Source organism: Centruroides vittatus, unplaced genomic scaffold (genome assembly GCF_030686945.1).
Source record: "Centruroides vittatus isolate TY-2023 unplaced genomic scaffold, ASM3068694v2 contig_290, whole genome shotgun sequence".
In the NCBI taxonomy this organism is placed as follows: Eukaryota; Metazoa; Arthropoda; class Arachnida; order Scorpiones; family Buthidae; genus Centruroides; species Centruroides vittatus.
The window spans coordinates 2,316,001-2,340,923 of NW_027121846.1; the positions used below are offsets into that span (position 1 = coordinate 2,316,001).

General features: G+C 30.5%; 2 protein-coding genes across 3 annotated transcripts in view; one reads left to right on the top strand and one right to left on the bottom strand.

Moving 5' to 3' along the window:
• Positions 1-1,327: 1,327 nt before the first annotated feature.
• On the bottom strand, positions 1,328-3,280 carry LOC136972402 (frizzled-4-like). The gene has a single exon (XM_067266991.1). The coding sequence runs from the start codon at positions 3,170-3,172 to the stop codon at positions 1,529-1,531; it is 1,644 nt and encodes a 547-aa protein (XP_067123092.1). The 5' UTR covers positions 3,173-3,280; the 3' UTR covers positions 1,328-1,528.
• Positions 3,281-5,755: 2,475 nt separating this feature from the next.
• Positions 5,756-24,923, top strand: part of LOC136972409 (histone-binding protein RBBP4-like) — a 61,351-nt gene continuing 42,183 nt past the window's right edge. For both annotated transcript variants that reach the window (XM_067267004.1, XM_067267005.1), the window contains exons 1-3: positions 5,756-5,995; positions 7,250-7,384; positions 14,054-14,127. In XM_067267004.1, the coding sequence (XP_067123105.1) occupies positions 5,841-5,995; positions 7,250-7,384; positions 14,054-14,127 (364 nt within the window). In that variant the 5' untranslated portion in view covers positions 5,756-5,840. The remainder of the gene's footprint in view (positions 5,996-7,249; positions 7,385-14,053; positions 14,128-24,923) is intronic.

A 24,923-nucleotide genomic window follows, 5' to 3' on the forward strand; every position in this document is an offset into this window, starting at 1 on the left:
AATACCCTGATTTTTAAAAATTGGCGATGCGAAGAGCGTTGCAAAGCGATTTAAAGATAATAAGAAAGAAAGAAAAAAAAAGCTTTAGTTTAAAATTTATAAATTTATATTTATTGTAAATTTGTAGGATTCAAAATGGCGTAATTTCAATAAATTTTTTCCAAAAAGATTTTCCGTAGATCAGAAAATTCACATTTGCGTGTCTTTTGTCAACAATAACGAGCTCATCTATCATTTAAACGCTTAAATTTATTAATAAATATGTTATAATCTAATCAACAAGTTTGATTATTAAGTAATTAAAATTTTCTAGAGGTGTTTCTTTCTATTTTATAACCAAACGTGTTTTTCCATTCCTCCCCTTCCTCTTTAACCCTTTACTACCACAATAAATTATTGTTCTTAATGGTCTCTCTATGTATTTATATCTTCCGAGATATTAAGGTTGACAACGACGATAAATTATGACAAGTTATCTCTCCATTAAGTTGACATATTTATCGTATATTTTTCTTTGTTTTTATGTAACAGCGGTTGACGTCATTTTCTCCTCTACGAACCGAAAAATAAATATAAAGAAAAAAAAATTTTTTTAAATGACAATAATTTACGATAGGGAGCGCTATTTGAATTTTTGAATTTAAATTTTTGAAAAATTGTTAATTCTAATTTTTTCCGATAGGGGCGGTGTGAGATTTGGAGAGCGGTTTTGCATCATCAGATAAGATAAGAAATCTGTAAATGCTTTCTGCCTACAAGTTGGGCAGGTCTGCGATCTCAACCGGTTTGTTGAAAGATAGAAAGCGAATTGTTGTACCAAACGATATCCGTTCTCTTCAACAACAATTTAAGCTAGTCTCGTAAACGTTCCATTGTTCTCTATTCTCCGCCTACTCTTGTAATACATCTTCTAGCTTTTACACCATTAAAAAAATACTGATAGCTTTCTAAAGTTTTTAGATCTATTTTTACTATTTTAAATAAACAGAAAGGCCATTTTTAACCGACAAACTTAACCTTTTCTGTATGTATGAAACGAATCCGCTAAGATTCTAAATAGATTTATCATTTCTTAAATGATTAAAGCCACTAAAATTATTTTATATATTGTACACTTTATACAACAGGAGAAATTTAAGTGAATCAATACTTATAAACTATTATGTAAGTTACTTTATATTTACGCGCGGTGCGAATATTAAAAAAAGTAACATGGAGATTTTTATGTCGGAAAGAGAAAATAAATATTTAAAAATTATACAAAACACGAATTTTTACTAATTTCAATAATAATTACAACATCAAAAAAATTAACAAATCACTTGAAATTATAAAATCGGAACAATAAACATGGTCGATTCATCAACATAAAAAAGCTATTTAACAAACTCGATTTAAACAATATTAATATACAAAATACAATATTTACAAATATTTACATATAAAACGTCCGTCAATCTTTTACAGATTGGCATTGTTTGTCGATAGTCTCTTTTTTATACATCAGTGGTGCCCTGTAATTAAGAGTTCAAACTGCGGTTTCATTACCGGGCTTTCTTTGATGCCTCTTGGAATTCTCTTGAATAATTAGATATCTCTGACATATCTTATTATTTGCTACTAATTGGGAATTTGAAGATTTTTGAAATTTAAACCTTTTTTTCATATTATTCCATGTGCATATTGGCGATTTACTCGACCAAATCCACAAGCCGGTAGTGATACCGATGATGAAAGACATAAATATTTTAAGGGTGAACACTTCAAATTTAAGTTTAAGAGGAGTTTTAGCGGTTAACCACTGATCTCTTAATGAATATTCGTATAAGTTTGCTGCTAACACACAAGAGGACGGGATGATGTATAACAGAGCGAATATACCTATACGTATCTTGAGCTTCTTCCTCTTGTTGAACGACTGGTTCGGCACCCTTTTCATCCTATAAATGACGATGACACCCGCAATTAGAAACATGGTACCAATGAAGAGATATATAAGATTAGGAGCGATAACAAAGCCTAACAGTGCTTGATTGTTTCTATTTCCAACATAGCATATGCCTGTAAGTTCGTCAGCATCTACTAGACGCAGCACCAATATGGCAATAGTTTTAGCAGCTGGCAGAAACCACGCTGCCAAGTGGAAGAATGTGTAATATTGTTGTATTTTATCCTGAGTCCAACCAAGGCCTTCTGAAAGATACCATGTGATAGTTAATATGACCCACCATATCATACTGGCCATGCCGAAGTAATAAAGCAGCATAAAAACGATGGTGCAGTATATATTGTCTAAACTCTCTACAGTTAGCAAGGTAACATTGTGTTGACTGTCTCTACTACAGGCCACGGCAGTCCTCCCTAAATTAATCCGTATAATGTACGCAATGCTGTAAACATTATACGTAATACTCAAGATGATGATGGCGAATTCAGGATATTTATAGCTGCACCTATCAACCACAAAGGTGATGGCTGTGAAGAGAGTCGAAATGAAACAAAACACGGCCCAAACAGTTATCCAAATTTCTACGAAATTCTTATCTTCTTGGTTAAACAGGACATCGGCTGTGCAGAGTTGAGAACATTGACTCGTACGATTAACGTAATAGAATACATCCGATTTCCTGTAGCCATTGCATAAACCGAAATGTCTCTTGTTGGCATTTTTACGCTCAATTGTTGCCACTTTAGTTTCTTTAGTTCGACCCACATAAGGCTCCTTCTCTAATTCGTCAGGTTCCGGGCCTTCCATACACATATGCTTCTCATTATTTTCGGGTGGGAAGTTGTTACACGACAATCCGGACGGCCAAGGAAATCCGAATTCCTGTAAGACAGGTTGACATCTCGATTTAACAGCTTTACACAACGACCGACACGGTCCGATGGGTTGTGCCACTTTCTCTGTACACATCGGGACGTACACAGAACACAAAAAGAATTTTAACCTGGAAGAACAGCCGTATTGTATCAGAGGACGAAATGTTTGCAGCTGTAGTTGGGCATCTTGTTGTAGGTCGTGCCCGACTAAATTGGGCATCCCCGTTACATTGTAACCGATATCTTTACATGTTTCTATCCATATCGGCTCGCACGTTCTTTGCATTTCGAGACAGTTTACACTCACCACGTAAAGCGCCATGCCGACAATCCATCGCCTCGTTGCCATGTTGACTGCCACTTACCTATAGAGTGCCTCCGAGTCACTCTCCAAGTTTTGACTCATCCGCTTCCTCACCTGGTTAAAGTTGTCGACACTCGACCAATGAGAGCAGACGTTAAGCTTTCGTACCACGCCTTCTCAGACGGTTGTTATAGGCGACCGGATTGGTCGAGGTTAACAAGGGTTGATGTATCAGATTTTCTAAGGAGATTCATCATGTTGACAGGCAGGCAAAAGTTGCTTAACTACCATCCGTGCACGGTCTAATGTTTATGTTTTCTTTTGCAGGAAAATGTATTCAAAATACAAATCAGTGCACGAAGATTGCTTTGATAGTTTTGCATAACAGATACAAAATACGAATTTCTAAGAATAATTTAAACAAATAATTTTAATGTGACGTTGATTTATATATTATAAATTCGAGCGTTTTCGTAATGTCACAACAGAATAAATAAATAAATTAATTAATTAAACTTTATTATTTTATTTATACTATATTAAAAATTACTCATGCAGATCTTTTAACATTAGAAAGAAGCGACAAGTATTTTATATAAATAGGAGGAAGTAACAGATTTCTATTAATAAAACATCGTGTTTAATGTTGTTTAATTAGCAAGTTTAATTAAAGAAAACAATTATTTACTTTTGTTGTTAATTAATTTTTGAATGTAAACTGTCACGATTGAAGAAATTGGCCAATTTTAATACAAAAAACCGAGATTTGATTTATTTTTTTAAACTTTTTTTAAACAGGATATGATCAGGTTTTGGTGACAATAAGAAAAAGATTGTATTTTTCCACGTAAAAAGATCACAGAGTATTGCAGTATTTTAACTTTACTAAGAAGTTTTTTTTAATTTTTAGTGTACAATCTTACTTTATAAATAATATATACAAACAACTAAGAGCAGTAAAGTGTAAATTTTCCCCCTCTTATTTATTTTTATAATTAAATTTAATTAATTTGAGAAAAAAACATCATAAAACAACTGCTTTAATAAAGAAATTATACCTTTCTAATGCAATATATATATATATATATATTTAAGTAACATACTTTAATATTAATGTATTTTTTAATGTTAGAATATTTATTTATTTTAATATGGACATTGATAACTTTTTCATATAAAAAATCGAAGAATTCTTAAAATAAATACTAAAAATATTAGCATGCACACATATATATTTATGTAAATATTTCTGCTATTTTTTACAGTTAGAAAAAAATAAAACTCATACAAATATACTTTTATATACCGCAAAATAATCCGTATATATGTATATATTTATTTATAAGTAATAAAAACAACTTTAAAAATGTACAGAAAGTAACAAAAAATTATAATAACAGTCATTTATCACAATCAAAATCTATAATAAAATCAAACCGCAAATATTTAAATGTAAAAATATATATATTTATGTTAATGACATCTTAGGCGTAAAAAAGAGTTTAAAAGAAATAAACTGTATGATTTCGTGTGTGTGCGTATATAGGAATATAGGACTATGACATTTTAGTTATAACAATAAAACAAAATGGAAGATAAAGAAAGAAAAATACAAAAACCAACATTTATAAAATACACATGTATGGATCACGCAACATCTGCCTGTGGGCCCTGCTTGATCATGTCTGCAATTTTCTTTCAGACATGGAGTGCTGAGTAAATACGAGGATAAAACATGTTATCATATCTTTCTTGACACTCTAATTATAAGTCTCCATTCTGCTCTACTGGCTCACCGTTCAAGCCCCTCTAACTATAGACTCTTTGCTGGACCGTCCACTTTTTTTTTACCTTTTTTTCTTTTTTTTTAAGTTTTATCCCCCATGTGCCATCTATTGCCTAATTTCAGTAATATTTACAAAAATTATTACAATCTTTCCCACAATATTTAATATATTGAAATACAAGTACGTAATAAATTTGATTGAAAAATAATTTCTGTATTTAAAACAAATGAATTTTTAATAAAGAAAAATTTATATATTTATTTCGGAATTTTATTTGTTTTTAATTCCTTATAAATTACGGTTTAATGTTCTACCTTTTGAATGAACGCAAAAAGAAATAATATAGCTGCAAAGATTGAATCGATAATCGCACCATCTGTTGGGAATTTTTAGAATTAAAATCGATATTTTTGAAATAAAACCTTGATTAATTTTTAATGTAGATTTTTGTTTAAAATATTTATTATATTAATGTTAACAGAATTACTATACGAAATAATCAGTTATCTTCTTGTTGCTAATACGTCTATATGTAAATAATTATACTATTAATTAATTTAATTTTAATCTATTTAAAAATAATTTTAAAATTATCTTAATTATTTAATTTAAAATAAAACGTATAAAATAATTACAAATTTTAACTTTATAATTAAAAGCATTTAAATTTTTATTTTTTAAAGGATTTTTAATATATGTTATTTTATTTATAATTTTCTTATTATAAGAACATTTTAATGTATACAAAATGATACAAAATAAAAAATATATCTTAAATTTCTAACACATTTTAAACAATGAAATTGCCTTGTATTAGCATTGTTGTATGACGTCATTGATGACATCATTGTAAAGTACATGTTTCTCGCTCAAGTGCACATGTACTATAGCGGTGCAAACAAAGTTTTGCATCATGTATTGGTTACATGCTTGATCTTTATATTCATTCTACCTTCTACACTGACATTATGCCTGGATGCTATGCCCCAGACTGTAATCATGTTTCTTTGAGAGACAGTTGTCGGTTTTTTACATTTCCCAAAGACGAAGCTAAATTTAACGATTGGGCGAAAATCTGCAGGTTTGCATCTTTTTATTATATCAGTTAATTTAGAAGTTTCTATTATTATTTAAATAAAAATGTTTTTAAAATGTATAAATCTCTCTCTCTCTCCCTTTATGTGTGTGTGTGTGTGTGTGTGTGTGTATAAGTGCACAATTTAAATTGCATCCATCCCTTAGTACAATGTTTTATATCAAGAAGACAATAAATTTGTTTTCATTGTAATAAAATTTTTAATATCGAAGCAATTAACATTCCATGTTTTAATTTAATTTTGAATTTTCATTGTTTTCATTCCATTGTAATGATTATTCTTCGATTAATACTATGTCAGAGCAAAGTAAAACAAGTAAACGAAATTTTATAATAGGGAAAATAAGTCATATAAATTTTCATATTTATATTTAACTAATTATGGATATTTTCAACATTTACTAGAAATCCAAAGTTCTATTTCTATGATATTGACTTTTGACAATTTTCTAGCATTTATTCACACTAAATTTAAAACATATGAAAGAAAAGTAAGAAATGAATATTAAAAACATCAGTGTGTGTGTTTTCAATGATTAGAATATAATGCATATGTTAAGATGGTTTAAAAATAGACAAAAATTTCTATGAATGCAAAACAAATCATTTTATTTTAAACAGAAAATTAAGATGAGTTTTCCATAAGACGTTAGATAAATTTATTTAAAATATCTTTCTCTTGCATCCAAAACTTTGAGACAGTAATTTTCATTGTTGTTTTATTGAAAACTACATGAGAAATGAATGAAACTTGGGTTTATATTTTAGCCTATTATTTCTAATAATTCCTTATTTTTGGCTTTGTAAATAAGCAGTTTGAGTTTATTTTTTAATTTTAATTATAAAACATCAAAATTGAAAATTTTTTAATATGTAATACTTTTCCTTTTATTTGGTATCTTGATTGACTAGAAATATAAGCCAATTACTTAGTGTTTTGGAGATATGATTATTTAAATATTGTTTTTGTCAGTGGTTGATTATACATATCCAGTAAAATTGTAAAAAAATATTGCTGTTATTCAAAAGAATAAGATATGAAGAGAAGAGCAAATACATAATTAACTTTATATTTCTGAATATGGATAATACAAACTGATTATGATTTAACGTTTCTCAAATATACAAACTTTAAAGTTTGATTTATAGCTATTTTTTGAATCAAGAAATCAAAAGTAAATAGCATATCAGTTTTGTAGTCAAAGTATTATTTTATTAATTTCTTCTTTGTTTTTGTAGACGTGGCGACCGTCCTCCCAATAAAAACGATCGCTTGTGTAGTTGTCATTTTAAAGATGGGATAAAAGATAATGGCCCTACTATATTCAATAGAAATAAAAATGAATTGAATATAATTGCTTCCAAACAACAAAGGTAAGAAACTAAATTTTATGCTTAGTTTTTGAATTTATACAGTTATAAAATATTCAGTTAAAGTGACAATTAGCATTTTATCTTTATTTATTAAATCTTGAAATGTAGATTTTTTTTTCCTAATTGTACCATATTTCTGTACAGTTGCATAAACACAAGTATGTAGTTAAATATATGTTACATCAATAGGATCTGAATATAGTTTGTATATGTAAATTTTTATTCTGACATGTACATTTAAAGAATTAAAAAAAATATATATATATATACTAATTGGCAAAGAAGTTTCACATCCTAATTGGCAAAGAAGTTTCACATCCAGATAGAATTGTCTGATTGCTGCAAAACTCAGCATACAGTTATGTATCAGACAGGTATAGAAATAATTACAGTGGTGGTCTGATTGCATGTCTGTTAAAGGTCCATTTACACACAACAGTGACATGCCAGCACAGTGCAGTGAATATTTGCCTGTGGGAAATCATTGACCTAGTTTTAAACCACCCTGTCCAGACTCGTTCGTCACAGTGTTGTGCCATGCAATGATAGTGGCATGACCGTACCATGAAAGTACATTGGACGGGAACGATATTTTCACTGACAGTAAATTTTGTTTTCCAATGGATGATGAATAATTTAATTGAAATCGTGCATCAACACTCTGTTCTATTTGATTTATTTCGTTTGAAATATATTGACATTGGGTACAAAATGAATATTTTCTTTGTTTTAAATAAAATATGAAATGCATGTTGGGACATTCGAAAATATTCAAAAAATATAATTTGTCATCTCAATTTTTTATAAAGATATGAAACTCCCATTCTGTTGATCTTTTTTGTCCATGCTTGATGTACCCACTTGCGGTGCTTTCTTGGTTGCATTTCTTTTTCTTCTTCATCCAAACATGTAGCTATCGTAGCCAATTCATCCTCAGAAAAGTCCATGACCACTCACTGATAGCATGGTCACATCACTGTTGTGTTAAATACTCATTACTGTGCCGTGCTCGACATCACTGTCATCAAACGGTCACTGTGCCGGCACGTCACTGTTGTGTTTAAATGGACCCTAATGCCACTGGAGTGCCTTAAAGTTGCTACCCTAGTAGCCTACAAAGGCTTGCAGAGGTGTTTCCTGAAAATTCTCCAAACAACGGGTACACTGAAAATTCTGAACACAGTTCAGGAGTTGAATCTCCAAACAACAGGTACACTGTACCTGTTGTTTGGAGGTCTTGGGGCACAAGGTGTATTTATGTAATGCAGTAGAAGCCAGTAGAGAAAGGCTACATCATTGGGATGATGGAAGCAGGATGGTCATTTTACTGAATTGTCTGCCATCTGGCCCATTCTGATTTGACTGAGGAGTGTTAGGGGAAATGGATGAGTTAGGGCATACATACATGGCAGCTAGGCTCTGGATATCTCAGATGGACCACCAGGAGAAATTATGTGATTGTGAAACAAGCATAAACAGTTGCAATGGTGTCTTTATCCATCATCTGGAGACAAGTGGAAATCTACATAATTCTGTCTTTTACACTACTGGCAAGTAACTAGAATAGGTAAATTTTCAGTTCAATTCTGTCTTTACTGTTAAGCAACAATATTGCTTCCACTACTGGCATGCTGGTCTGGGAAGCCACTTCATAGCACATTGGTCACCCTTTTAAATGTCTAACTGACATTGGTAGCAATTTAGGAAATCCTACACCTTGTGTATGACTTTTTACAGCAGGACTGTAAACAATCATTTTCAAGCAAGATAATGCTTGAGTACACAGTAAAGTTTTCCATAAATATCTTTGAAACATTTCACACTTCTTTGTCCTGGCAACTCCAAATTTGTTGTCCATTGAACATTTGTGGGACCAGATGGGATGCCAGCTTTAGCCATATGCTAGTATGGGGGATATGGAGTGGCAATTGTAATATCTGTGAGCAAATCTGTTTAAGAATATCATATTGTACCTGTATGCTTGCATATCTGACCATACCATATTCTGCATGTATCCAGACAAGGGGAGGTCCTACAAGGTACTAAAGGTTCCTTTAAATTATGTTGGTGTTGTATAGGAAATTTTCTCTTTGCTATGTTATTGTAATCACCTATTACCATTGTCATTACATTCACATTAATAGCTTTATTTGATCCAACACCTCTTTCTTGGTGTGCAGCTGTTTTGTCAATGAGTGTATATCAAGATGTGTGAATTTATTTCTAACTAAAATTTTTATTTGACTATTTTTAATGGCAATGATAAAATTTAAGTATTATTGTATTATAATACTAGCAAGTTTATTTAATTTACTTTCTTGCAATTGCTTCATGTCTAGTTAGCCCACAATAAAATTTGTAATATATTATTATCTATCTTAAGTACTACTGTAATGTCTAGTATTTAAAGCAGATAATAATAGTAGCCCACAATAGAACTTGATTTAATTTATTATTTAAAATTACTCTTAGATTGTTTTAAAATAGCATTTTCACAACAAATTTGAATAAAAATATAAATTTGGATTCATATTGAACAGTTTGAAACTTTATAGTAATTTTTATTATTGGTGCATAATTTGTTTATAATTAAATAATTCTGAATTATTTAATTTACAGATGATGATTAATGTTTATCAGTCATGGTAGAAGGAATATCAGCTATCAAAAATTAAATTGTGAAAGTAAAATTTAATGTAAATAAGAGGGCAGTTTTTTTTTCAAGCTCTAATGGTCCATAAAACAAAGACAAGTGTAAGTAACAAAATGAATTTATTACCAAAAGTGGTAATAAACCAGGTACAAACATTGTTACTTCTCAACATAATAATGTGAAGATTGAGGCATTTATCATATCTGTGGACGAGCTTTCCATCCTCTTGTCATAGAATGTTGCCGCCAGTGAATTGAGATGGCCTTAACAATGTTGTTTTGAAGATCGTCATTAGTCTCAAACCTCTGCCCTGCTAGTCACATTTTTCAGTTCAGGAAAGAGGTGGAAGTCTTCACACATTAAAAAGTTCCAAGCTGGATGGAAATCTGAAAAGTGGAAGTCTTCACCACTTTAAACACCCAGCATATAGCCCCGATTTAGCACCAAGCGACTTCCACCTCTTTCCTGAACAGAAAAAGTGGCTAGGAAGACAGAGGTTCAAGACTAATGACGATCTTCAAAACAAGATTAGGGCCCATCTTGCATCATTGGCGGCAACATTCTATGACAAGGGGATGGAAAAGCTTGTCCACAGATATGAAAAATGCCTCAATCTTTATGATGATTATGTCAAAAAGTAACCATGTTTGTATCTAACTTTTGGTAATGAATTCATTTTGTTATTTACACTTGTTTTTTTTTTTATGGATTATCTGAGCTTGAAAAAAAACAGCCTATGTATTTAATTGAAACATATAAGATGTTACATAGAAATTCTAGATTTAAGTTGAAAATAATTTTAAATAATAAAATTTAATTTATATATTAAAAATTATTTTCAGTGTACAATATTTTAAATTTAAAGTATTGTGTGTTTACTACTGAGATAAGGAAAAAAATAAAAAATACAATAGTTTCATGTTAGCATAAACTCCTGGGATTGCCTTAAGGGTTAATGTTAGTCAGTTCTTGACCTCATAATAAGTAAATTACATAATACTCAAGAAGTATTATGTAATTTTGGCTTCAAAGAAAGTTATATTGCATAGATATGGTAATATTAAACAGTATATTTCATTTAAGACTACAATTAATTTTCAATAAATGCAAAAAATTTTCAGTTGCAATAAATGATAAATTTTTATGAATCTTGTGCTTTTCAGCCAATTGAGAATGAAGCATCATCAGAATTTTCCATTATCTATTGCTTACTTTTTTGAATATAAAGCAAAAGATAATACTTATTTAGATTTTGACTTTTTAAAACAAAAATCCTTAGTACAGCTATACAATGTAAGAACAGTTTTTCATATAATATGTATGTTTTCAGATGAAATTTTTTTAAACCTCTTTATAGTGTTTTGAAATTCTGAGTACAGAAATTGGTGAAATTTGTTTATACTTTTTTGAAACTTTCCGAAAGCAATAATGATAATTATGGCAGGTAAGCAGAAGAGATGGTGGTATTAATCAATAGTATATCTCATTTGCACTTTGTACTATAAAAAAGTTAATCAGGAATTCTGTTAAATGGAGTTCAATGTAAACTAAAATCTAGGTTTTTGCTGAGATATCAAAAACTTGCAATACTAACTAATAGGTGGCACTAATGAGAGTTTACTGTATTTACAAATTTTTTCTTATTAAAGTAATGATAATATTTCTACCCATATATTTTGCAGAGAATTATTTATAATAGAGAACTATTATAATTTATATTCTGCTTCAACTATGTTTGGAAAAAATCTTTTGTTTGTTGTTACTCAAAATCTTTTAGAATTTTACAGAGACTACTAGGAGCAAAATTTGATTTTTTTTACAACAATTTAGAATAATCATCCGTTTCAAGAAATATTTGGACTTTTCAATGATCCCATAATACATATAATGTAGAAAAACAATGACTCAGTGTAATAATATAAGGGGTGTTCAATAAATAACCAGCTGATGAGCATAGCTCTAAGCAAAAAACTTGGATGTGAATGTGCAGTACACCGAAGTGCACCCCCATATAAGGTGAACATCCATAGTCTTAATCATTTGTTCGAGTGATTTTGTTGGACAATGGAAGCCTACAAAATTGAACAGCATGGAATGATCAGATTCCTTGTTGCAGAAGGTTGTGGACCCACTGCAATTCATGAATGAATGCATCAGGTGTATGGTCCATAGCCTAAGCCTTGCCCAGGTGAAAGTGTGGGCCAAAAAATTTCAGGATGTTCAATTGTGAAAGACAACCAATGACTGGGATGCAGCCATACTGCAGAATGTACAAATGGTGAAAGACTTGGTGCTAGTGAACAGACAGATAATGGTCTGTGACATTGCAGCTACAGTGGACCTGAGTGTTGGTACTGTGCACAGTGTTGTGCACAAAATGTTGCATTTCAGGAAGGTGTGTGTACAGTGGGTGCCATATTCACTCACTGAAGAACTGACCAGCAACCGGATGAGCTTGTCATTGGAGCATCTGATGTGTTTTGTTCACATGGTAATGGTTTTCTTCATCTCATTGTGATGGGATATGAGACGTAGTGTTTCCATTATTATCTGGAGCCAAAATGTACCAGCATGCAGTGGAAACACCCACATTCACCTCCACCCAAAAAGAGCAAGAGCCAGCGATCATTGGCATTCTCTGCCAATGGTTGCTGGCTTTTGCTCTTTTTGGGTGGAGGTGAATGTGGGTGGTGATGCTCACCCTGTTTTTTGACCATCAGGGGCCTCTGCTTGTTCAATTTATGCATCATGGCAGCACCATCAATGCAACAGCCTACTGCAACACCTTGTGTGCATTATGCACACAAATTCAATGCAGGCATCCAGGAAAACTCAAGAATGGGGTCATTGTGCTATATGACAATGCATGTCCACATACAGCCAACATGACAGAGGACCTGCTGCAGCAGTTTTGTTGGGAGGTACTTGACCATCCTCCCTATAGTCCTGACCTTTCATCCTGCAACTTCCATGTTTTTGGGGAACTCAAAAGGACACTTAAAGGTAGATGATTTTCCTCAGACACTGAAGTACAAGATGCTGTCTGACATTGGCTCTTCCAGTGTCTTGAACGAGACATAACTCGGCTGGTGTCGCAATGGGATAAGTGCCTTAACAATCAGGGCAATTATTGTCGAAATAAATTGTTTCTATTTCATGCTGTTGCATTTGGCTAGTTATTTATTGAACACTCTTTACAAATAGTAATAGAATATATAGTAACTGAAAAAATTTTATTTGCACTACAGTAGACCCCCCCTATAACACGGTAGATACGTTCCGTGTTATATGAATCCGTGTTGTATGAGTCACTTAAATATGTGAGCCAATCACTGCCTGGCATGTGTGCAGTTTAGGGGCTACGGCTGTTTGAAAGGTTTTCTTCCATAAAATTAATTGATTCTAGACTAATTTGACTCAATATTTCCAAATCATGTATAATTTTTTGGGTATAATCCATATAAATTATGCTATAAACAAAAAATTGTAGGATTACTTATTGAGTGCGCACCGTTTGACGATGCCATTGCTTAAGCTTGTTTTTGTCGTAGAGTGGCTCATCGAAGGGCGGACGCGTGTTTCCTGATCAGCGAATTTTTCACAAAAAAATAACTTAACTTTGGAGACATTAATAAAAATATAATTTTTATAGGCTGTTGAATAATGAATGTTTTTTAGTAGGTCCAGTGCTCGTTTAAACTCAACAGTTTGTACAATATCTGCTATTGGTCCAGATTCGGCCAATCCTGTTGCGACACGAGTCGGCGATGACGTTTTACCGTGTTATACGAGTCTCTTTTAGCGTGTTATAGGAACACAATCGCAATTTTTTTGCCGTGTTATACGAATTTGTGTTATACGAACCCGTGTTATAGGGGGGTCTACTGTACTTTATAAATATCATGAAAGCATGAAATCATAATGTTCCATTCACATGTAAATTATTAAAATTGAAGTAATTTATGCATTTTTTGCTAATTAAAAAATGATTTAATATGTAATTTCTTTTAATGTAGAAAAAAAACTTATACAGAGGAATTGTCAGAAGAAATAATATATAAAGAAGTATCTATAGAAGTTCCATTAAGAGGTATGATATTTCAAAAATTAAAATATCAAATGCAACTTTTGATTTTCTATTGAAGTTATAATATAAGATAAATTTCTAAACCAAAATAATTAACTTATGTGAACCTTTACCGCTGCGTAATATGTATTCTCACTTAGAAATCAAACATTTACTCAACCCTTTTCGGGTTCTTCCTCAGAAAAAACAAGCAGGATCTGTATTACGCAGTGGTTAAAGGTTCACGTAAGTCAATTATTTTGGTTATATACCCTACTGTGTGGATTGACTTTAAATTTCTAAAAATAAATTTATTCATAAACTGTGTACAAACATCTGATATTCATGATAATCTATAAGTTAATTTATGTGTAAAGATGAGATGTTAAAAAATACTTTTTACTGCTGATTGTATGTTGTTACAGAAGATAAAAACAATTTGAATTTTCAGCCTATAAAGGCCTATAATTCGAACTTATAAAAGTTTGAATTATAGGCCTTTATAGATTGAATTAAGGTATGAAAAATGTTTAAGTTATAAATTTACAAAGACTGAAAATTTAAATTATTTTTAAGTTCTTATAATAAGCATAAAAATAGTTTAGTTGAATATCTTGAGATAATAATTTAAATTCTATTTTGCATCTTATAAAAGAAGCAAAATTGACTGCATTACCAACAATTCTTTTTTAGCATAAGTTACGATAAAAAAAAAGATTGTTAATAATTATTCTGTCAAGATAATTTAGCTTTTATTTCTTCTTGTATATTATATGTATTTGAGCAGGCAATACTGACAGTTGTCTGGGATGCAAAATTACAGTGGTGCCTTTTTTGTCAAAGAACTCTTTTTCAATGTATCATACATGGTAAAAAGTTTTTGATGAAATATTTAATAATAATCCAGGCCTATATCAGTAAAACCCAGGAATGTAGCAGGAATTCAGTCACTGTTTTTGGGCTGCAATTTTCAAAAATTGTAGGCTTACAAATTTCACTGGTGTCTGTTTATCCTTCTTTAATCTTGAGAACAGAGTTAGATAGATGAAAGTCGAGACTGGATATGGAAAGTGTAGGGACTGAAGGCCCAATTAACTATATACAAACTTCCAGTTTGAACTGGAAGTCATGTTATTTTGATTCAAAAATTTTCTCCAGAACACAGATAGATGACTGGCATGATTTCATAGTTAACAAGAAAAGTATAATGTACAGGGACAAGACACTAATAAAATTGAGAGCATTGTGATGAAAAATTACAACCTGATATTGTGACAATGTCACAATAAATAATTGCTTGTTAATTATTCCTTTAACTTTCTTAATTGTTTTCTCATTGTAGTGAATTTAATACTTGACAAAATAAATGCATTCTTTAGTTAACTAAATTTTACACAAAAATGACAACATAAAACTTTGACATGTCAATTGTTGTAATTTCTGTGTAGAGTAGAGAGATAAAAATTAACATTGTTAACATTGCAAAATAATAAACACTCATTCATAACTGCAGATAGAAAATGAACTCATAGAGAGGCAATTTCAGAAAATTTCATTTCTCTGAGAAACAAGAAAATATTTTAGAACTTGCATTAACAATTGGTTATATTCAATATTAAGAAGAGAGAATTTTTTCACTAGCACAAATTTATTTTATTTACTTTATTTTAAGAACATGTAAAGGTTGTCTGTTCTAATATCTTAACATTAAAAAATACTCTGTCAACCTGAAGTGTTACTGAACAAAACCAACATAACTCAACAAACGTTAACTTTGGTGTAAAGCATTTTTGAATTTTTGGTTTAAAAAAGAGTCACACAAATTAAATAGATGGCACTATATTCAGATTCTGGGGCCTATTTAGGATGTTTACAGTATTTAAGTGAAAACAATTTAGAAATATTATTGACAAACTTATACATAACTCTAAAATTTTATTGACAAATTGTATTGTTTGTATTACAAACATAATTTTTGTAAATTGAAACTAATGAAACTTGTGTGAAGACCATTTTGTCAAACAAAATTTTAAATAAAGTCAGTTTTATTTCAGCATAAACTGACTTTATTGTTAATTTCACTTCAGCATATTTGGTAGAATATTATAGCAATTTATTTTATGATTGATATTAAAATTTTATTGATATCAAGTATAAAATTCAATATAAATTTATTAACTTTGAAGCTTTCTTTGAAGTAATACATGCACTAAATAAATCATTTGTATTCATGTTAAAAACTTTTCATTGAATTGAGCACAAGAATTCAATATAATAATTAATTGTCAAACAAGACAATGTTTATAAACAAAGGCTTTGATGATATGAATAAAATTGGAAAGATTTTTTTTAATCGTTTTAATGTTGTACATGGATTAATTGATGGATAAGGTTTATATTTTTATAAAGTGAATTTAGGAAGAGATAAAATAATGTAACCAGTTTAAGGTAAATTTTTTTCTTCTCTTCTTAAATTGCATATATTCATTTTTAACTTATCATTTAAAGCATCACATTTTTTTGAAATATTCAATTCATTTTTGTTTTTTCTGCATGAAAAAACTTTAAGTTTTTGATCTGTTCCTATATAGCAGTTTGAATTTAGGCATCTGACAGAAAGCATTGCTCTTTCAACATGTTTTACTTTCTGGAACATTAGAACTCTGATGGTGCCAGATCTGAGCTGTAAGGAGTATACAGAATAACTATATCTCTGATTTTAAGCATCTTTGTTGTTTCCTTACTAAAGTGCAATCGTGCATTATCATAGTACAAAAAAACAAGGCTGGGATTTTCGGCCTTTATCTAAAAATACGTCTCTTGCCATTGTTTGAAACAGCTGCAAATATCTGTAAATTTTGATAGATGTGCAATTTCAATGCTAAAAGTTCAATCACTAACTTCTGTACAGAGTGAAGACACCATAATGCTTCAATACAAATGACTGGAAATTTTGTTTATTAACTCTTTAAACACGAAATTGGCTAAAATCAGCCTTATCTGTTCAAAACGAAATCAGTGGATGGAAAAGTTGTTTGGTTGGTTTTGCTATACAAGCTCCTCTTGTAGCCTGAGGAGTAAAAACAATTTAGTCTGCAGCTACATAATAGGAGAAAGTTTCCAGAGCTTAGAGTTAATCAACCTTCATATCAATGCTAATGTCAATTTAGTTACCAACTGCAATTATTGTAGAATTTATGTCTTACAGATATGAATTCTACAATAATAATTTATCTAATAATATTTGAAGGTGATGATAATAGTGAAAAGCTTATGTTAAAGAAATGTTTTTGGAAGAAATTAATTTCAAGTTTGATGAAGAATACTGGTAAGTTAAGACTACAGTACGTATAATTTACTGAATTTTTATATATTATATAATTTCAGAATAAATTATTTTTTGCAGAGAATATTTTTGCTTTCATCTGTTGTCTGACATGAAAGTAATTCATTTTTATTGAGAAGAAAACATATAATTGGAAGTATTTTGATTTATTACTATAATTTTATAGCTGAAAGAATAATGTAATTACAGTAGAGCGTCGATAAGTGGAACCAATTGGGGACTGGGGTCCTTCCAGTTAATAATTTGTTCCAGTTTCCGACTTTGTACGAAAAAATACATTAACCTGTCCGATGTTCAAATTTTTCTCCGTTGCGTATCGCTTCCTGTTGAATTTTTCTCCGTTGCGTGTCGCTTCGTGTTGAATTTTCGTCGATTTTAAGCCTAACGAAAATTTTTATAATAATCATCGAGGCTATCGTATCGTTAAAAATTATTTCTGCATTTTGTACAAACAAAATAAATATATTAAAGAATATAAAAAACATGAAAATTATACTTTAGAAGTAAATTTAGTATCAAAAACATTCGATTCAGCACGACACAGTCCGACTGAAAATCGTTCCACTTTCCGGCCATTCCACTTACCGACGTTCCACTTATCGACGCTCTACTGTATTACTGTCAGTTTTAATTTGGAAAAATTTTGTTTAAATATTAATTTTCCATTGTATCAATCTGTAAACATTCTGTATAATTGAAAAATGTCTTTTAGTGAAAATTGTTATTGCCTATTGCAATATAGCTTTAAAGCTAAAATATAGAAAACAACTATCTAGTCTGCTTGAAGGATTAAGAAGTAACTTCCTTGATTGAAGAAAAGATTAAACAGTACAAAAAATTCCTTCATAAATTTGAAAATAATTCAGTTTAGGATGCAAAAAATATGTATCATGAATAAAGTTTAAATTTATATGAAGCCAATTTGAAAAAAAATTATAGACCTATAAATTCCCACTGTTGTATGTCTGTCCATCCAATCATCTCTCTCCTTAATCTCAAGAACAGAGTTAGATAGATGAAAGATGAGATCAGATATGGAAACCTTAGGGGCAGGAGGCCCCAATTAATTACATATGAACTTCCAATGCAAACTAGAAGTCATGTTATTTCAATTCAGAAATTTTCCCCTGAAAAGTGTTAGAGCAATGACTGGCATGACTCTATTGTTAAAGGGAAAGTATGATATACAGGGGAAAGACACTACAGGACTAATTTGAGGTGGAGAGCATATATTTTAAATGAAATAAATTAAAAATATGATTAAAAATTGCAGCACGGCATTGTGATGATGTCCCAATAAATAATTGCTCATTGTTATTGTTTTATATGCAAAGGTACAAAGCAGTTATAGAAAAGATATTGCAGAAATCAATAAAACTACAGTAGAACTTAAATTAAATGAGATTTTGCATTATCTAAGGCAAGCTTGTAAATGAGTACACTATTTTTCTTATAATCAAAAAAGCTTTGCAATGAATGCATCAAGCTTGTAAATATTGTATTACTTTTAACCTTGACTGTACTGAGTGACTAACTGATGCTGAGGTGCTTTTATTTAAAACTGTTTGTCCTGTGAGTACTAAAAGGGTTTTTTCCCATGCCCCTTGTGGATTCAGCCAGACCTGTAATGAAGCATTCTCTGAATGGGTGAGGGATGGAATAATGTCCAATTATTATGCCTTTGTGTCCTTAATTATAGCTTAAATTTATCTTTGTATACTAAGTACATTTATTAATTAACAGGACTTATTATACTGGAAATTATGGATGCAGATATTTAGTCTTACTGATCAGAAATAATATTTTTTATTTGTTTCACCATTTTTTATTTATTTCACAGGTGAAATAAATAAAAAATATTATTTCTGATCAGTAAGACTAAATATCTGCATCCATAATTTCCAGTATAATAAGTCCTGTTAATTAATAAATGTACTTAGTATACAAAGATAAATTTAAGATGGAATAATGTCCTTTATATCTGGGACTGACCATCTATGAAAAATGATGTTGAAATGACTTGGAACATTGTGGCAAAGAAAAAAGATCCATTATGAAGAAAAATTATAAAGAACATGTTAAAGAAAGTTTAAAATGATAACATGTATTACAAAATGATTTGTTTCAGTTACCTTTTCCTTTTTAACTTCAATGTGAAACAAACCATTTATATTAAAATGTAACTGTAATAATACACATTTATATTCTTAAAACTATTGTACATATTTGTATAATAAATGATGTAAAAAGTGTTCTTATGTATGATTAAATTCACTAAGGTTTAAAAAAAGACTTAAAAAGTGATACCATATAAATCTTTATTTGTAATTTTAAATCTAAATTGTCTGTCTGTTTTATCTCAGTTATCTGAGGTAATGTGAACCTCGGATAATTAGGGTTTTACTGTCTTTAATCGTAAGGTAATAATTTTTTTTTGATCAAATATCAAATAAATATTTCACTGTGAAATGTTGTTGTTATTGTTGAGATCATATATTTATGGCATTGTGACAAAAATGCATTTCTGTAATATTTATTTATTTTATGGAAAGTGTTATATAGCTTTAATATGTACCTAGTAATTTTAAATTACCTATTCCATTTAACATTGATGTCATTCTTAGCATAGAAATTTGACACAATTGTACTCAACATACAAGTAGGAACATATTTACAAGTCTGACAATCTTCACTTTCCAGAACAGTATATGAAATAATAGAGTAATATATGATTAACACTCGATTGTTGTTTCCAATTTCATAAATATATTTAGTAAAGATTAACACACAAAAATTATTTTGCTATTTTCTTTGCCTTTTTACATATTGAAGTCTTAATTAAAAAGTTGATGCAATCAATATTTTTATGTTCTATGAATTGCTTAAGAAGATAACAGTGTATTATCATCAATTTTATATTTATAAAACAAAATATAACTTACTATTTGAAATGCTGATTATTGATACCCTAAAAATTACTTGCAAATAACATTAAATTAATGTCTTAATTAAACGAAAGCCATTTTAACTGACATTTGTCAAAAAATTTGTGTATTATATTTATTCAGTAATTGTTACATTTGCAATAGATTCTTATTTTGTTCAGAGTTTCAAATGAGAACTTTATACATGGGGAAAAAAAAAATATTGATAATGATTTGATTACATAAGCATTTTCTAATTTATAAAAAAAAATCAACATATTTCAAACTATACAGTGGTGCACAAAATGATTTAACATTTGTTTATTAATAAATATTCAAGCACACTATGAATAAAGTTTTGTGTTATGATAATATTTACACTAGATCATGGAGATTAATTCCTACTCTTCCTGAGTTTACTAGTGTAATGTTCACTAGCATACTAATATAATGTTCTTGAGCATGTGCTGATTTATAAACCATGGCAGACAAAGGAATACTGACTGTAGAACAACACAAAAATAGTATTATTTTTTAATGAAATAAGTGTCATGGCTAATAGAGGCAGTTTCATAGCTGTTTTCAAACATGAGTGCACCTTCCTATAAAATAATATAAACTTTATAAACAGTTTAATGCTTATGGTTCAGTGTTGGATATAAAATATAGCCAGCCTGTATCTGTTTGTACACTGAAGAATATTGATGCTGCCAGAGTGGTGCTACGAAGGAATCCCAGTAAATCAGAGCTGGGAAGTTGGCAATTTTTTTTCCTGACTCTTACTCTGCAGTTGATGTTTTTCACTTGCCAATTCTGATACTGACTCCTTAGTATTTATTTATATTATCTACCATTTCATCACTGACGTATAATTGTTTAGACTAATTTACTAAATAGCTATACACTGGTGGTCTAATGATGATTAGAGGATTGCAGCTATGGTTTTTTTTACTCTATTTAAAAGATGAAAAAATTATAAAATATTGCAATATGATAAAAAGGTACAAAAGCTCATCAGAAAGTAAAGATACTAAATGAAAACCATCTATTTATACTGTTTTGCCCACCAATTAAAAACATAAGTTTCGAATGTTAAATGAGCAGGAATCCAAGAAAATCTGTTTGAAATGGTTTAACTGTCAATAAGTTAAGTTAAATAACAAATAAATGCAATTTGTTGCCACTTCCAAAGTTCATTAGCATTGAGCCATGAGATTGATTAACTTCTTCATATTCATATGATTCTTTTAAACTTCCTACATTTTAACTGATTGAAACCTTAAAATTGTAAAATGTATAATCAACACATTTTTTTTTTTTTCTTTGCTAACACTGACACAGACTCCCAAATAAATCAACAAGGAAGGCTGCAGCAGAATTAGGGATATCCAGATAATGGTACAATGAATATTGAGAAGTGTCTTGAAGTTGTATTCATACAAAACTATTGTATTTCTGAAACTTACGTTTTAAAACAAAGATTAAAGAAAGGTATTAATTGAATGGACTCAGAATAATGAGGTAATGATTAGTAAAGTTTGGTTTTCTGATGAAGCACATTTTCACTTGGATGATGTGATTAATAAACAAAATGTCTGATTTTGTTCATTCAGGTTTCTAAAAAGAGAACTAAGGATATGTCATCAAGTGAACAACAATTTGTTGAAGTTGTTGCATGTGATGGTCTTTCTTTTTATAGTTTACTATCTGCTATTGCAATTTAAATAAAGATTTCATTAATAAAACAAATGTTGAATTATTTTATGTACTGTACACCCTGTATAATAGCTAATTCTGATAGAAAATTATTTAAAGTTCTTAATTATCAAAAACTTTATATTACTGGAATGAGTAGAATAGATATGGATGAGCAGATTTACGGGCATGTAGGGTGCAGGTGCTCCACATTTCTGGGGGTTTTCTTGAGCTCTTGGGTCTGCTAGGTATCTCAGGTAATAAAAAATGTTGCAAGGCATATTTCCTTCCTAAACCCCCTGATTTCTGGATCTGCTGTTGGCTAAAGATATAATTTAATAAATAAAAAAAATCCTGAATATTTTTACACACAGAAGTAGATGCTTTTAGAAATATATTTTCAATAAGCATAAAATTTTGAAAAAAAAGAATTAAAAAACATGCATTTAAAGAACAACTTTTAAGATATTTTCAAACAAGATGCATGTTTTTACTTAGAAATGTATCTTACAATTGATGGTGACTTAACTTTCACAGCCCAAAATTACAATTAGAAGTTTTTTGAGACCACATGCACTGTTTTCTTATACATCAATAAAATATGTTTTTTAAAGAATTAAACGCCACTAGCTTTTAATTCTCTAAAGTCTACAAAAAACCAGTAATGGAAACCTAATTAAATGAAAATATGTTTTAATCTATATTACTCAACAGTCACATCAGTACAAATAAGCTTTCCTGGTAATGAACAATTACTTTAAATTGCTGCTTTTTAACATTTAAAATGCCAACAAGACAGCATTGTGATGCATCATTAAAAGAAGTGCATAAAAATAGTTGCCAAATATTGCATATTTTATAGCATTTACTGTATATTGTTTTTATTACTTATTGCTATTTGACAAAAACTTATATAATAAAATTATTTATGAACTTCCTTAAAAAAACTCAAAATTTGAGTTCAAACTTGTGGTACTTTTTAGAATTGGTGTCTGATAGTTCCATGTCTAGTTTCAGTTTTGCTAATTATAGTATGTGTGTGCCTGATCATAATTTTTATGTATTGCGTGCTTAAAATTTTAATGAAGAAAGTCTTAACAGAATATGAATATTAATATATTTTTGAAATTTTCGAAATAAAATCGTTTAATATCAGTTTGCAAAAAGTTATTTAAAAAAAAAGAACCTCATAACAACGTCAATACGTCAATTTCTGATTACTTTTATCTTATCTTAGTTTTATATAGAGAACACCAAAATAATCACTTTTTATTAATAAACCTGTATTCGCAAGTGAGCCGTTTTGGCAATAGAACAAATATTTGAATTTACAGCAGATAGTGTAAATGGGCGACCATTTACTTCAATACAGAGACTACATCGTTGGTTCATGGATTCACAGATCCTATGGAACATTCCTGGAATAGCTTGCACGTATGCGCAAGTGGCCACGACTCTTGCCAGATATTCCTCTCCAAATATAGGAGTCTCATATATCAGAAAATTTACACAACCCCAAAGGAAGAAGTCGAGGGGATTAAGATCGGGAGATCGTGCAAGCCAAGCTACAGAACTGTTTTTTCCAATTCATCTGTTTGGAAAACGCTGATCCAAATACTGGTGCAAATTCGAACTGAAGGGTGGAGGTGCCGCGTCATGTTGGAACAACACATGTCTAGTCTAATATTCAAAGGCACATTTTTGAAAAGTTTGGGCAAAATATTTTGCAATAACTGGAGATAAATTGGAACAGACAAACCGAGTACCTCGTCAAGTTCCTTTAGCCCAAATGTTAACAGAAAATTTTTGTTAGTGTCTCCCTAAAGGTACTGATGTAGGCTAGATATTTTTATTGTTTTTTTATCACAACATAACGAGAAAAGCAAGAGAAAAAATGCTTGGATTCTCACTGGCTGCCAGTGCGCGATGGCTCGAAATTAAGACTATTCTTAAATGACTCATTTGCGGACATGGGTTTATTAATATTAACAAAAAGTGATTGGGAAATTATAGAAGACACCAAAACAAAGTTTGTCGATGTTTTTGAAGCACTTTGCATATTTATTAATTTTTTAATCCAAATGTCAGTCAGTATTGCTCATTTTTATACAGTAAATTCAATAACTAACTTACTAGTTGAATGTAAAATATACAAGATGGTGACAAGTCTCCTAGAAGACTTGTCACCATCCTTCGAAGATGAATAACATAACCAATGTGTACTAAATCAAGCGTGCGAAAACAATGATACCACATCGTCCCTTCCCTTTAAGTCGTGGGGAACAGAGCTCTCTCTTTTCTAATGGAAACAGAATTGATGTCAATTACAAACTTGTATGGAACGACAAAATATATCATTTCAGCTTTTCCTTCCATTCTGAAATATCAAACCAAAGCCGGAAATAGGCTGTAAAATTGCCCCAAATGCATCACTGCATAATATGGATGCAATGCGGAAGGAACTAAATGTGTCATTTGTACAATCAGGATAGAACCACCTGATATAATGTACGTATTGTATTTATGACGACTGGATGGCCGAGTGCTTAAGGTGGTAACTTGCCTTTCTGGGAGACCCGGAATCCAGTGGCGTAGCGTAGTGGGGGCGGCAGGGGCGGCCCGCCCTGGGCGGCACTTATAGGGGGCGGCAAAATTTCACAATAAATAATAATATCTCGTAAAAATACCTAAATAAGGGGGCGGCGAAATTTTCCTCCGCCCCGGGCGGCTGACACCCACGCTACGCCACTGCCGGAATCGAAACCAGACGGTCGAAAAACCTATCAATTTTTCGAGAAGTGGTCTGCCTGTACCACCTCTCGAAAAATTGCTTGGGTTTTTCGATCATTTGAACC